Source organism: Caretta caretta, chromosome 1, assembly GCF_965140235.1.
Source record: "Caretta caretta isolate rCarCar2 chromosome 1, rCarCar1.hap1, whole genome shotgun sequence".
NCBI lineage: Eukaryota > Metazoa > Chordata > Testudines > Cheloniidae > Caretta > Caretta caretta.
The window spans coordinates 16,968,901-16,982,927 of NC_134206.1; the positions used below are offsets into that span (position 1 = coordinate 16,968,901).

A 14,027-nucleotide genomic window follows, 5' to 3' on the forward strand; every position below is an offset into this window, starting at 1 on the left:
AGGGATTAAATTTCGCTCTCAGGAAGAAGGGGACCTGTATTTTCCTCTACATCAACAGACTAGTAACTGACCTCCACGATTTTCTTTGGTACAGTAGTTCTCATTTCACAATAGTTAACAGGCAACTCAAAACTAACATTTAAATAGAATAAAAGAGCTAAATGCATTGCAAAATACTGAGATAAATATTAACAACAAATGGAACACACTAATTATTCATAGTTTTAATTATAAGAATACAGTAAGTGTGTTTTTTTTGTTTTGTTTTTCAACCAGTGGCATTTGAACAATAACTGACATACAGTCTGCTCAAATATATTTGGGAGTGGTCTCACGAAACACGATCTGGTGAACAAGTCTGTAGTTCTTGAGAAGTTTTCAGCGAATTGGATGGAAGTCCTCCAGTACCTCAGCTAGGATTTTCTTATCTACAAAAGGTAATCAAGTACAATTACGAAAGCTTATTCAGCATTTAGAGAGGGTTTGTTATTGATCAATAATCAGTAAATCAGAACATTTGCTACAGGCCAGATCCAAAGTCATCTGAAGTTAATGGGATCCTGTCTTTCATTAACTCCAGTGGGTTTTGGATCAGGCTTTACTACAGTAGCACTTTGCTTCACAAACTAAACATTCCTCTCTCCCCTTCCCAGTGAAGGTTTAGTAGCAGAGCCCTATAAAGAGGTCTCACTATCAAGAACTTCATTACTTCTACAGAATATTTACTGGCACATAATGGAAAAGCATAACTAAACTCCACTTAACCAAATATATTTTGCTAGGCAGTAAACTTGAGTCCCTCTTCCCATCATTGCTAATTTTCTAAAATTCAGTCACCATGGCTCTCTCAGGCAAAGCTAGTTAGCAAGATTCTATTGTACTATGGAGCCATAACGTTTCTACTAAGGCTTATTTCACCTGGCATGTTTGTCGATAAAGTGAACGTTGCAATCTAGGTAAATTGAGGATTACTGCTCCTGGCCAAATGAAGAATGTTGCACTTAATTCAATGGACTTTGAATCAGGCTTTTAATACCCAGAGATTGGGGAGGAAGTAATCAGGCTAAACTCCACTTAATATCTGATTCGGCTGGGAAATGAAGAAACCCTCTGAAGTGGCAGTTTTCCCCTCTGCTTGACAGGCAGGTTTTGGTGAACATGGCTAGCAGAAGATGGGGTTGTGTTAAGTGGGAAGGGAAATAAAACGATGGCAAAAGGTATGTCTTGAAAAAGTTATAGGAGGAGTTAAAACACCCCTATCGTCTCCATGACCCTTCAGAAAGGAGAAAACTCAGAATAGGTCTGTCACTAGCTTGATACCTTTTACTTTTGTCACACACACACACACACACACACACTGGCACCCTAGTGACTAATCAAGAGCGAAGTTTCCATTCTTGCAAACAAATGTAATTCGCCGGGAAAACGGAGAAGTCTGCTGCTTGCCAGGGGCTAAGATTTGCGATGTGACGGAGAGACTGCCGAGACTCATCAAGCCCTCGGATCGCTACCCCTTCCTGCTTCTCCACGTGGGCACCAATGATACTGCCAAGAATGACCTTGAGCGGATCACTGCGGACTACGTGGCTCTGGGAAGAAGGATAAAGGAGTTTGAGGCGCAAGTGGTGTTCTCGTCCATCCTCCCCGTGGAAGGAAAAGGCCTGGGTAGGGACCGTCGAATCGTGGAAGTCAACGAATGGCTACGCAGGTGGTGTCGGAGAGAAGGCTTTGGATTCTCTGACCATGGGATGGTGTTCCATGAAGGAGGAGTGCTGGGCAGAGACGGCCTCCATCTTACGAAGAGAGGGAAGAGCATCTTCGCGAGCAGGCTGGCTAACCTAGTGAGGAGGGCTTTAAACTAGGTTCACCGGGGGAAGGAGACCAAAGCCCTGAGGTAAGTGGGAAAACGGGATACTGGGAGGAAGCACAGGCAGGAACGTCTGTGAGGGGAGGGCTCCTGCCTCATACTGAGAATGAGGGGCGATCAGCAGGTTATCTCAAGTGCTTATATACGAATGCACAAAGCCTTGGAAACAAGCAGGTAGAACTGGAGGTCCTGGTGATGTCAAGGAATTATGACATGATTGGAATAACAGAGACTTGGTGGGATAACTCACATGACTGGAGTACTGTCATGGATGGTTATAAACTGTTCAGGAAGGACAGGCAGGGCAGAAAAGGTGGGGGAGTAGCACTGTATGTAAGGGAGCAGTATGACTGCTCAGAGCTCCGGTACGAAACTGCAGAAAAACCTGAGTGTCTCAAGTTTAGAAGTGTGAGCAACAAGAGTGATGTCGTGGTGGGAGTCTGCTATAGACCACCGGACCAGGGGGATGAGGTGGATGAGGCTTTCTTCCGGCAACTCGCAGAAGCAACTAGATCACATGCCCTGGTTCTCATGGGTGACTTTAAATTTTCCTGATATCTGCTGGGAGAGCAATACAGCGGTGCATAGACAATCCAGGAAGTTTTTGGAAAGCGTAGGGGACAATTTCCTGGTGCAAGTGCTAGAGGAACCAACTAGAGGGGGAGATTTTCTTGACCTGCTGCTCACAAAGTGGGAAGAATTAGTGGGGGAAGCAAAGTGGATGGGAATCTGGGAAGCAGTGACCATGAGTAGGTTGAGTTCAGGATCCTGATACAGGGAAGAAAGGGTAGCAGCAGGATACAGACCCTGGACTTCAGGAAAGCAAACTTCGACTCCCTCAGGGAACGGATGGGTAGGATCCCCTGGGGGAATAACATGAGGGGGAAAGGAGTCCAGGAGAGCTGGCTGTATTTCAAGGAATCCCTGTTGAGGTTACAGGGACAAACCATCCCGATGAGTCGAAAGAATAGTAAATATGGCAGGCAACCAGCTTGGCTTGACGGTGAAATCCTAGCGGATCTTAAACATAAAAAAGAAGCTTACAAGAAGTGGAAGGTTGGACATATGACCAGGGAAGAGTATAAAAATATTGCTCGGGCCTGTAGGAATGAAATCAGGAGGGCCAAATCGCACCTGAAGCTGCAGCTAACAACAGATGTTAAGAGTAACAAGAAGGGTTTCTTCAGGTATGTTGGCAGCAAGAAGAAAGCCAAGGAAAGTGTGGGACCCTTACTGAATGAGGGAGGCAACCTAGCGAAAGAGGATGTGGAAAAAGCTAATGTACGCAATGCTTTTTTTGCCTCTGTCTTCACGAACAAGGTCAGCTCCCAGACTGCTGCGCTGGGCATCACAGCATGGGGAGTAGATGGCCAGCCCTCTGTGGAGAAAGAGGTGGTTAGGGACTATTTAGAAAAGCTGGACGTGCACAAGTCCATGGGGCTGGACGAGTTGCATCCGAGAGTGCTAAAGGAACTGGCGGCTGTGATTGCAGAGCTGTTGACCATTATCTTTGAAAACTCGTGGCGAATGGGGGAAGTCCCAGATGACTGGAAAAAGGCTAATGTAGTGCCCATCTTTAAAAAAGGGAAGAAGAAGGATCCTGGGAACTACAGGCCAGTCCGCCTCACCTCAGTCCCCGGAAAAATCATGGAGCAGGTCCTCAAAGAATCAATCCTGAAGCACTTACATGAGAGGAAAGTGATCAGGAACAGTCAGGATTCACCAAGGGAAGGTCATGCCTGACTAATCTAATGGCCTTCTATGATGAGATTACTGGTTCTGTGGATGAAGGGAAAGCAGTGGATGTATTGTTTCTTGACTTTAGCAAAGCTTTTGACACGGTCTCCCACAGTATTCTTGTCAGCAAGTTAAAGAAATATGGGCTGGATGAATGCACTATAAGGTGGGTAGAAAGTTGGCTAGATTGTCGGGCTCAACGGGTAGTGATCAAGGCTCCGTATCTAGTTGGCAGCCGGTGTCAAGTGGAGTGCCCCAGGGGTCGGTCCTGGGGCCGGTTTTGTTCAATATCTTCATAAATGATCTGGAGGATGGTGTGGATTGCACTCTCAGCAAATTTGCGGATGATACTAAACTAGGAGGAGTGGTAGATACACTGGAGGGCAGGGATAGGATACAGAGGGACCTAGACAAATTGGATGATTGGGCCAAAAGAAATCTGATGAGGTTCAATAAGGATAAGTGCAGGGTCCTGCACTTAGGACGGAAGAACCCAATGCACAGCTACAGACTAGGGACCGAATGGCTAGGCAGCAGTTCTGCGGAAAAGGACCTAGGGTTGACAGTGGACGAGAAGCTGGATATGAGTCAGCAGTGTGCCCTTGTTGCCAAGAAGGCCAATGGCATTTTGGGATGTATAAGTAGGGGCATAGCCAGCAGATCGAGGGACGTGATCGTTCCCCTCTATTCGACATTGGTGAGGCCTCATCTGGAGTACTGTGTCCAGTTTTGGGCCCCACACTACAAGAAGGATGTGGATAAATTGGAGAGAGTCCAGCGAAGGGCAACAAAAATGATTAGGGGTCTGGAACACATGACTTATGAGGAGAGGCTGAGGGAACTGGGATTGTTTAGTCTGCAGAAGAGAAGAATGGGGGGGTGGGGTGGTGATTTGATAGCTGCTTTCAACTACCTGAGAGGAGGTTCCAGAGAGGATGGTTCTAGACTATTCTCAGTGGTAGAAGAGGACAGGACAAGGAGTAATGGTCTCAAGTTGCAGTGGGGGAGGTTTAGGTTGGATATTAGGAAAAACTTTTTCACTAGGAGGGTGGTGAAACACTGGAATGCATTACCTAGGGAGGTGGTAGAATCTCCTTCCTTAGAATTTTTTAAGGTCAGGCTTGACAAAGCCCTGGCTGGGATGATTTAATTGGGGATTGGTCCTGCTTTGAGCAGGGGGTTGGACTAGATGACCTCCTGAGGTCCCTTCCAACCCTGATATTCTATGATTCTAATCTATAATGAGTGCACACAAAGCCTGAATCACAGAGAAGTAGTCTATGGTTCACTATGTTAATCTAAGTACAATTTCCAGCCTGCCTCTAATGGGATCACAGTGGGTTCAATAGCCATTTCTCATCAGTTTCTGAAAAGAATGGTCACAGCTGCACACTAACTGCCCTCCTTTCCTACCTCTATGCCAACAGTTTTAGACTGCATGAGGAGACAATATTCCAGAACTATTAAAATTATAGCAGTGGAACAAAGTTGAAGCCATGGGACGATCAAGATGCTAAAAGAGTACTTGAGGGGGATAAGGCCATTGTGGAGAAACTGAATGAATTCTTTGCATCAGTATTCACAGCTGAAGATGTGAGGGAGAATCCTCATCCTGAGCCATTCTTTTTAGGTGACAAATCTGAGGAACTGTGAGACTGAGGTGTCAGAGGAGGTTTTGGAACAAATTGATAAATTAAAAAGTCTCCAGGGCCAGATGGTATTCACCCAAGAGGTCTGAAGGAACTCAATGTGGAATTGCAGAACTACTAACTGGTAGTCTGTAACCTATCATTTAAATCAGCTTCTGCACCAAATGACTGGAGGATAGCTAAAGTGATGCCAATTTTTAAAAAAAGCCTCCAGAGACAATCCTGGCAATTACAGGCCAGTAAGCCTAACTTTGGTACCGGGCAAATTGGTTGAAACTATAACGAAGAACAGAATTATCAGACACGTAGATGAACACAATTTGTTGGGAAAGAGTCAACATGATTTCTGTAAAAGGAAATCATGCCTCACCAATCTACTAAAATTCTTTGAGGGGGTAAACAAGCATGTGGACAAGGGGGATCCAGTGGATATAGTGTACTTAGATTTTCAGAAAAGCATGGTAAATATTCATGGTAAATAAGCTCAATGGCCTGTGATGGGATGTTAGATGGGGTAGGATCTGAGTTACTACAGAGAATTCTTTCCTGGGTATCTGGCTGGTGAGTCTTGCCCACATACTCAGGGTTCAGCTGATCACCATATTTGGGGTCGGGAAGGAATTTTCCTCCAGGGCAGACTGGAAGAGGCCCTGGGGTTTTTTCGCCTTCCTCTGTAGCATGGGGCACGGGTCACTTGCCGGAGGATTCTCTGCACCTTGAAGTCTTTAAACCATGAATTGAGGACTTCAATAGCTCAGACATAGGTGAGAGGTTTATTGCAGGGGTGGGTGGGTGAGATTCCGTGGCCCGCATTGTGCAGGAGGTCAGACTGACTAGATATCTTAATGGTCCCTTCTGACCTTAATGTCTATGAACACAAGAGTGATCCAGTGGATACATTGTACTTAGACTTTCAGAAATCCTGCGACAAGTTCTCTCAACAAAGGCTTTTAAGCAAAGTAATGTGTCATGGGATAAGAGGAAAAGTCCTCTCATGGATCGGTAACTGGTTAAAAGATCAGAAACAAACGGCAGGAATAAATGGTCAGTTTTCAGAATGGAGAGAGATAAATAGTGGTGCCCCCAGAGGTCTGTACTGGGACACGTGCTGTTCAACATACTCATAAATGACCTGGAAAAGAGGATAAACAGTGAGGTGGCAAAATTTGCAGATGATACAAAACTACTCAAGATAGTTAAGTCCCATGCAGACTGCAAAGAGTTGCAAAGGGATCTCACAAAACTGGGTGACAAGGCAACAAAATGGCAAAATGAAATTCAATGTTGATAAATGCAAAATAATGCACATTGGAAAACATAAATCCAACTATACATATAAAATGATGGAGTCTAAATTAGCTGTTATGACTCAAGAAAGAGATCTTGGAATCATTGTGGATAGTTCTCTGAAAAATTGGCCAAAGGATGCTGTTGATGCAAACACTGCAGTTCATGGAGATTTAAGTTGAAGTGTGATTCGGTACAAAGGCCTCTGGAGGGAGGCAGGGTCCACATTCATTCTCTCAATTATTCCAGAACAAAATATACAAAGTCATTTCCCCCTACCTAGTTCCCAGCTGACAAAGTGGATCTGAAAAACAAGCTGGGTTTGGTCTGCCTCATATCATCACCACAAGAGCTGTAGTGGGAATTTAATAGACAGTTCCTACTGGTATCAGATAAGATCAGAGAATCTAGTAAAACCTTTGAAGCAATGGAACAGCCTCCAGAGGAGGTGGTAGAAGCCCATTAAATGGGATGTTTAAATCCAGAAACACAAGGGACAACACATATTGTGGAGAACAGCCCCACAATGGATAACCTACTATCATTTAGATGGTAAGCTGTTTGGGTCAGGGGCCATCTCTCACCATAAGTTAGCAAAGTGCCTAGCAAAGAAGGGCCCCAGTCTTGGTTACCAAAATACAAAAAATCATAAACTAGGTCTCCGACATCTCTAACATCTATAATTCAGTTTGCTCCTCCACAGCTATATTGCCTCTGCAGTGCTTACTTTTAAAAGCTTATTTTCTCAGTGAAGTAAATGGAAACAACAGAAAACCACCAAGGCAGCAGATCTGTTGAGTAAGAAAGGTTCATTTCTCTATCATAACTTTCCTGACTTTCTAGATCACTTTAAATTGTGACTCAGTCAAAGAGGTGATACTAGCCAGTTGTGGCCTGTTCTGAAAGACTGTATTCTGACTTGGGCATACCAGAATTTATCACCTATTAACTAGTTTGCAATGTCTTTCTTAAAACAGCAACTCAGTATACCTTTTTCCTTAAAATCTTCCGGATGTTGCCTAATGTATTCCATCAGATCTCTGTCCAGTTTAGCATGAATATAGTCTGCACGTTTACTGATATAATATCCAACACACCAGCCCACAGTGGCATACAGGACCTGACGGTGTAATCCTGCAACGTGGAAAAAAAATCCAGAGAAAACGATAAGTAATGTTATAGATATCATTGCTACACATGGAAGTTATGATTTTTCTTTCCCCCTGCTTTCAACATGTGTTTGTTAAAAATTCAGACCCACAAAAATAGCAGCCTTAGTCTCATCGGTGCTAGGGATGCATTCTGAAGGTATCAGCCTTCAACATGAAGGCTGCAACAGTCACTATGTTTAAGATTCCAACTTAAACTAAAGCCACCCAGATTGCTGAATATTTATTACAGGTGACTTCGCACAATCTGATTATTATTAGAGCCATGGTCTGGAGATTAGTAACTTGGATACAGGAAGAATCCCCAAGAAAAAGACAAATGATTACTTAGGCTCTCAGGATATTGATGGAAGTAGATGCCTAACTAGGATTAGGACAATGCTTGCTCACATGCACAGAACGGATCACCAGGAATGGGGGTGGAGGGAAGGAATTTTCCCATGTACCATCAGGGACTGGGCAGTGGAAATGACGGTGTTACACCTTCATCTGAAACCTCAGTCAAGATCGATAGACATACACCTAGATCCCTAGGACTACAGAGAAGGAGGTCTTGACGGGCTCTGAGTCTGATCACATTCATCTTCCAGAATAAAACCAGGGGTACATGATACAGATGAGACTGTCACTATCAAGTGTTCAGGATAAGCAAAGTGGAAAATGGAAAGATTCCCATCAGAGTCCACACCTGTCAGCTGACAGTAGTTGTGGAAAAGCCCCCCACAGGAAATGGGGAGAGATAGAGGCATTATTGGTAAGAGTCTCACATCTGCTTTGTAGGCCCAGGGGCACTATCAGGGCTGGGGGTGTATGGGGATTAGATACCTCAATGAGGTATAGATTCACCCCATCACAGGCATTGGCTTCCTCAAGGCCCCGGGGGTGCTCAACCCCCCAGCTCCGCTCCAGGCCCTGCCCCAACCTGACTCATTCCTCCAAGTCCCTGCTCCAGCCCCTTCCCATTCCTGCTCTGCTCAAGGCCCCGCCCACACCCAACTCCTTCCTCCAAGTCCCCACCCCTGCCCTGCCTCTTCCCGCCCCCGCTCTGCCCCAGGCCCTGCCCCACCTCCCTTCTCCCAAGCCCCCACTCTGCCTCTTCCCACCCCATCCCACCTCTTCCCACCCAGTTCTGCCCCCTCCCCTGAGCACACCCCATCCCCGCTGGGACACTCTGTACCTCGGATGAACACCCAGCACCCCCATGTTCATCCTTGTAAAATGATTGTGTTGTATCCAACGCAAAGTTTGTCATGTCGGGTGTCTTCAGAAGGCTCACGATACACTGAACACTGTCGGTATAGTGATGTTATAATAACTGTTACAGTAATGTTATAGGTTATAATTTCATGTATATAGTTATGAGGCTGAAAATGTATCCTCATGGCTTAAAATGAGCGCAGGCAAAAACTCTCCAAGAGCAGAGAGGCAGTTCACACCTGATCAGGGCAGGTATTAAACAAACCCAGCCCAGCCTCACAGGAACAAAGGACGCTAGCCTAGGCAACAAAAAAAGAATCTGTTTGAATGAGTCACCCCCCTTCCTTTGGTCAGTATGGGACTGTGATGCGGTAATGCTCACTTGACTCTGAAGAGGGCAGGGGGGGCAGAGAAGAGAGCAAAGCCAAGAGGGAAGAAAAGACATGATAAAAGGGAGAGATGTTTGCCATGCTCTTCCTCTCTCTTCCACCTACGCCTACCAGACGCCACACCAAGCGACTGAAGCACTGATCAAAGGGGAGAGAGCCTGGCTGAAGAGCAACCAGCCAGCCTGTGGTGAGAAGCATCTAAGTTTGTAAGGGCATTGAAAGTGTGAAGATCAGCCTAGAATGCATTTTGCTTTTATTTCATTTGACCAAATCCTACTTGTTACACTTTGACTTATAATCACTTAAAATGTATCTTTCTAGTTAATAAAGATGTTTGTTTATTCTACCTGAAGCAGTGCGTTTGGTTTGAGGTGTGTCAGAGTCTCCCCTTGGGATAACAAGCCTGGTACATATCAATTTCTTTGTTAAGTTGATGAACTCATATAAGCTTGCAGAGTCCAGCGGGCATAACTGGACACTACAAGATGGAGGTTCCTAGGCTTGTGTCTGTGACCAGAAATATTGGCTAATGTCATTCGGTTGCACAATCCAAGAAACAGCTTACATACCAAAGGCTGGACGTGAACAGCCCAGCATTGGGGGTTCGCAAAGCAGAGCGGGGTCAGGCTGGCTCCCAAAGTCAAGGATTGGAGTGACCTAACAGATCACCGGTCCAGATAACACCAGAGGGGAACGTCACACTCGCTCCTTCCCCTCACTGCCTCATGCAAGCTGTGGAAAAGCTGATTGCGGTGGACAGGAGGTGCTGGGATGGAGGGGAAGAGTTGGCTGCCAGTGGGTGCTAAGCACCCACTAATTTTTTTCTGTGGGTGCTCCAGCCCTGGGTCAGGGACAATCTTTTTGTTGTGCGTTTGTACCATGCTTTGCACAATGGAGCCCTGGTACACAACTGGGGGTCCTAGAACCTACCACAATAAATAAAATAATAATAAATCCCTTCTTCCACCAGGAGTTATTCACTGGTCCCTCCTAGATCACTGCCTACAGAATCCCCTTCCACACACACAATCCCCAGCAGCTCACCCCAGGCATCTTCTCCCTACTGCCTCCCAAACAGTCTCTCCTAAAGCCCAACAGACAACCTCAGTCCTGCCCCCCCCGGCCCCCGCAGCCTCCCTCCAACAGCCTCCCAGCCCCCCCTGCAGCCTCCCTCCCCCCCGCAGCCACCCTGCAACAGCCTCTCAGCCCCCCTCCTGTCCCTCCCTCCAACAGCCTCCCAGCCCCCCCACAGCCTCCCTCCTGCCCCACCCTCCAACAGCCTCTCAGCCCCCCCCGCAGCCTCCCTCCTGCCCCACCCTCCAACAGCCTCTCAGCCCCCCCCGCAGCCTCCCTCCTGCCCCACCCTCCAACAGCCTCTCAGGCCCCCCCCGCAGCCTCCCTCCTGCCCCACCCTCCAACAGCCTCTCAGCCCCCCCACAGCCTCCCTCCTGTCCCTCCCTCCAACAGCCTCTCAGCCCCCCCCCGCAGCCTCCCTCCTGCCCCACCCTCCAACAGCCTCTCAGGCCCCCCACAGCCTCCCTCCTGTCCCTCCCTCCAACAGCCTCTCAGCCCCCCCCCGCAGCCTCCCTCCTGCCTCACCCTCCAACAGCCTCTCAGGCCCCCCCCCCGCAGCCTCCCTCCTGCCCCACCCTCCAACAGCCTCTCAGCCCCCCCCGCAGCCTCCCTCCTACCCCTCCCTCCAACAGCCTCTCAGCCCCCCCCGCAGCCTCCCTCCTACCCCTCCCTCCAACAGCCTCTCAGCCCCCCCCCGCAGCCTCCCTCCTGCCCCACCCTCCAACAGCCTCTCAGCCCCCCCACAGCCTCCCTCCTGTCCCTCCCTCCAACAGCCTCTCAGGCCCCCCCCGCAGCCTCCCTCCTGCCCCACCCTCCAACAGCCTCTCAGCCCCCCCACAGCCTCCCTCCTGTCCCTCCCTCCAACAGCCTCTCAGGCCTCCCCCGCAGCCTCCCTCCTGCCTCACCCTCCAACAGCCTCTCAGCCCCCCCCCGCAGCCTCCCTCCTGCCCCACCCTCCAACAGCCTCTCAGGCCCCCCCCACAGCCTCCCTCCTGCCCCACCCTCCAACAGCCTCTCAGCCCCCCCGCAGCCTCCCTCCTGCCCCACCCTCCAACAGCCTCTCAGGCCCCCCCCCCGCAGCCTCCCTCCTGCCCCCCCCTCCAACAGCCTCTCAGCCCCCCCCCGCAGCCTCCCTCCTGCCCCACCCTCCAACAGCCTCTCAGCCCCCCCCGCAGCCTCCCTCCTACCCCTCCCTCCAACAGCCTCTCACCCCCCCCGCAGCCTCCCTCCTACCCCTCCCTCCAACAGCCTCTCAGCCCCCCCCGCAGCCTCCCTCCTGCCCCACCCTCCAACAGCCTCTCAGCCCCCCCCCCGCAGCCTCCCTCCTGCCCCACCCTCCAACAGCCTCTCAGCCCCCCCACAGCCTCCCTCCTGTCCCTCCCTCCAACAGCCTCTCAGGCCCCCCCCACAGCCTCCCTCCTGCCCCACCCTCCAACAGCCTCTCAGGCCCCCCCCCGCAGCCTCCCTCCTGCCCCACCCTCCAACAGCCTCTCAGCCCCCCCCCCCCGCAGCCTCCCTCCAACAGCCTCCCAACCCCCCCGCAGCCTCCCTTCCTCTACTAGCCTCTCAGCCCCCCCACCCTCCCTCCTGCCCCTGCCGGCTCCCCAGTCCGAGTCCCAGCCCCACCGCAGGCCCTGTTCGCCAGCTCCCTCCCTCACCAGCTCGTATGACCGGGCGCCGGTTGAAGGCGTTGTCCACGAGGGCCACCGCCCAGCCCACCAGGCCCATCCACACCGAGTTCCTGTTCACGATGGGCGGCGGGGGCAGCCCCCGCGACTCGTCGGGCAAGAACACCATGGTGCCCGGACCGCGCGCAGCGACGCACCCGGCCCCGCCAGCTCAAGGACAACAGCTGGTACCGCCCCGAAAAGCGACCCGCCAGCCCGCGGCAGCCGCGACACCAAGGTTCCGCCGCGCTGACAGTCCCCCAGCCAGAGTGGCGCCCTGCACGGGGAGAGAGCGGGGTGCAGTGGAAGGGAGGGAATGGGGTTGACTAGGGTGGGTCCTCGTTTGGGGCCCCATTGCAGGGGAGGGTGTTTCTAAGTCCCCCGAGATTTACTACATGAATCTTCAAACTTCAAGTACCCAGACCAGAAACATCCTCCCCTTCCAATCGCCTTAGCGGTTCAATCCGTGTCCAGATCGCACCTGATCCCGCAGAAATGCAGCCACGGGTCGCTGGATGCCCCACCCAGCTGAAACAGAAGGGGGCGTGGACCAGACATGGTTTAGCTGAATCCCCTACTCCAAAGCATGGCGATTCCGCTAAACTACACAATAATCCCTACAGATCGTGCTCAAATTCCTGAATGTAACCCCCCTTTCCTAAGGCATCAACTTTACCTTTTCTGAGCTGTTTCTGGCCCAACAACTTTTTAATGATCAGTATTAACTGTTTGAGTCATTGGGCAGAGAATTAGTCTGTAACCCAGTGATTAGGGTACGTATCTAGGAGGCAGGAGACCCAAGGTCATCTGCTTCACTGGCTATGTATCCACAATGGAACAGCTTCATCAGAAGACTGAAGGGGCCTGTATCAGAATATCCCATAGCTCAGTAATCAGAACACTCTCCTGAAAGCTAGATCCCTGTTCAAATCCTTTCTCCTCCCCCACTCCTGCTGTGGGGAACATTGAACCTCACTCCCACATCCCAAGTGAGTGCTCTAACCACTGAGCAAGAAGTTTTAAGGCAGACACCTCCACTTCCAGCCATTTTGTGTGGCATGCAACCCATGCTTAACTCATCACAAGAAATGACTTAGGTGCTTAAACCACCTGACTTCAGAAGCAATTGCTAGTTGTTTGTGAGTTGCTAGCAGAGACAGGCACTTCCCTGCAACCTGGATGAAGGAATGGGTCTAGGGAATTAAGTGACATACAGCTCTTAACAGCATCTCCCATTGGCTAGTTTAGGCAACTCTCCACCTACCATGGTAGTTTCTGTGGTTCACATACCACTTCCCCCCACCCTGATGCATTGTTTATGGAGCCTAGGTACCCAACGCAGGCCCTATCACAATGCTAGTCCTGTGATTTTTTCCTAACACCTAGCAGGTGTTGTGACAATGAGCATCACAAAGCCTAAAGCCTTTTGGGAATCTAGCCTTAAGTGTTAAAAGCATTTCAAGACCTATATATAAAAGTGAAGTATTTATTCTCTCATCATATATTAAGATGTGTGTGCTTCTAGTGACTGCTATGATGTCCTTCCACCTTTATAAAACACACACACACACTTTTAGCGATAGCTGAAAAATATCACCTTTACTTACCACATCAGCTACTAACTTAGGTTTCCACTCTAAATAAGGGCCAGAGTCCTCTTCCAGGCTAATTGAAGAACTAGAAATTGGCTTGCACATCCCCAAATCAGGGATTAGGAGATTACAAAGTTTGGTGCAGGGGGACTCTGGTACTAAAATTAGGGTATTTTAGGGAAGGAATAATCTCCTTCCAAGTAGTGAGGACAAGCATCATGAGTTAAAAAAAAAAAAGAAAAGAAAGGAGACTGTTTGGCACAGTCCATCACCTGTTTACATACTAGCATCTTCAAGGATGTGAACATATCAGGTTAGATAAACCTGTGCTCTACTACTGCAGAACCACCAGACATCATAAATGCCTTTTCTTTAGGGCAGTGTACTGGAGACATTCAC

General features: G+C 49.3%; 1 protein-coding gene across 1 annotated transcript; it reads right to left on the minus strand.

Moving 5' to 3' along the window:
• Positions 1 to 209: 209 nt before the first annotated feature.
• NDUFC2 (NADH:ubiquinone oxidoreductase subunit C2) lies at positions 210 to 12,241 on the minus strand. The gene is made up of 3 exons (XM_048840829.2): positions 12,028 to 12,241; positions 7,531 to 7,674; positions 210 to 428 (listed from the first exon to the last, which is right to left on the minus strand). The coding sequence occupies exons 1-3, from the start codon at positions 12,164 to 12,166 to the stop codon at positions 379 to 381; spliced, it is 333 nt and encodes a 110-aa protein (XP_048696786.1). The 5' UTR covers positions 12,167 to 12,241; the 3' UTR covers positions 210 to 378.
• Between the last annotated feature and the right edge of the window lie 1,786 nt (positions 12,242 to 14,027).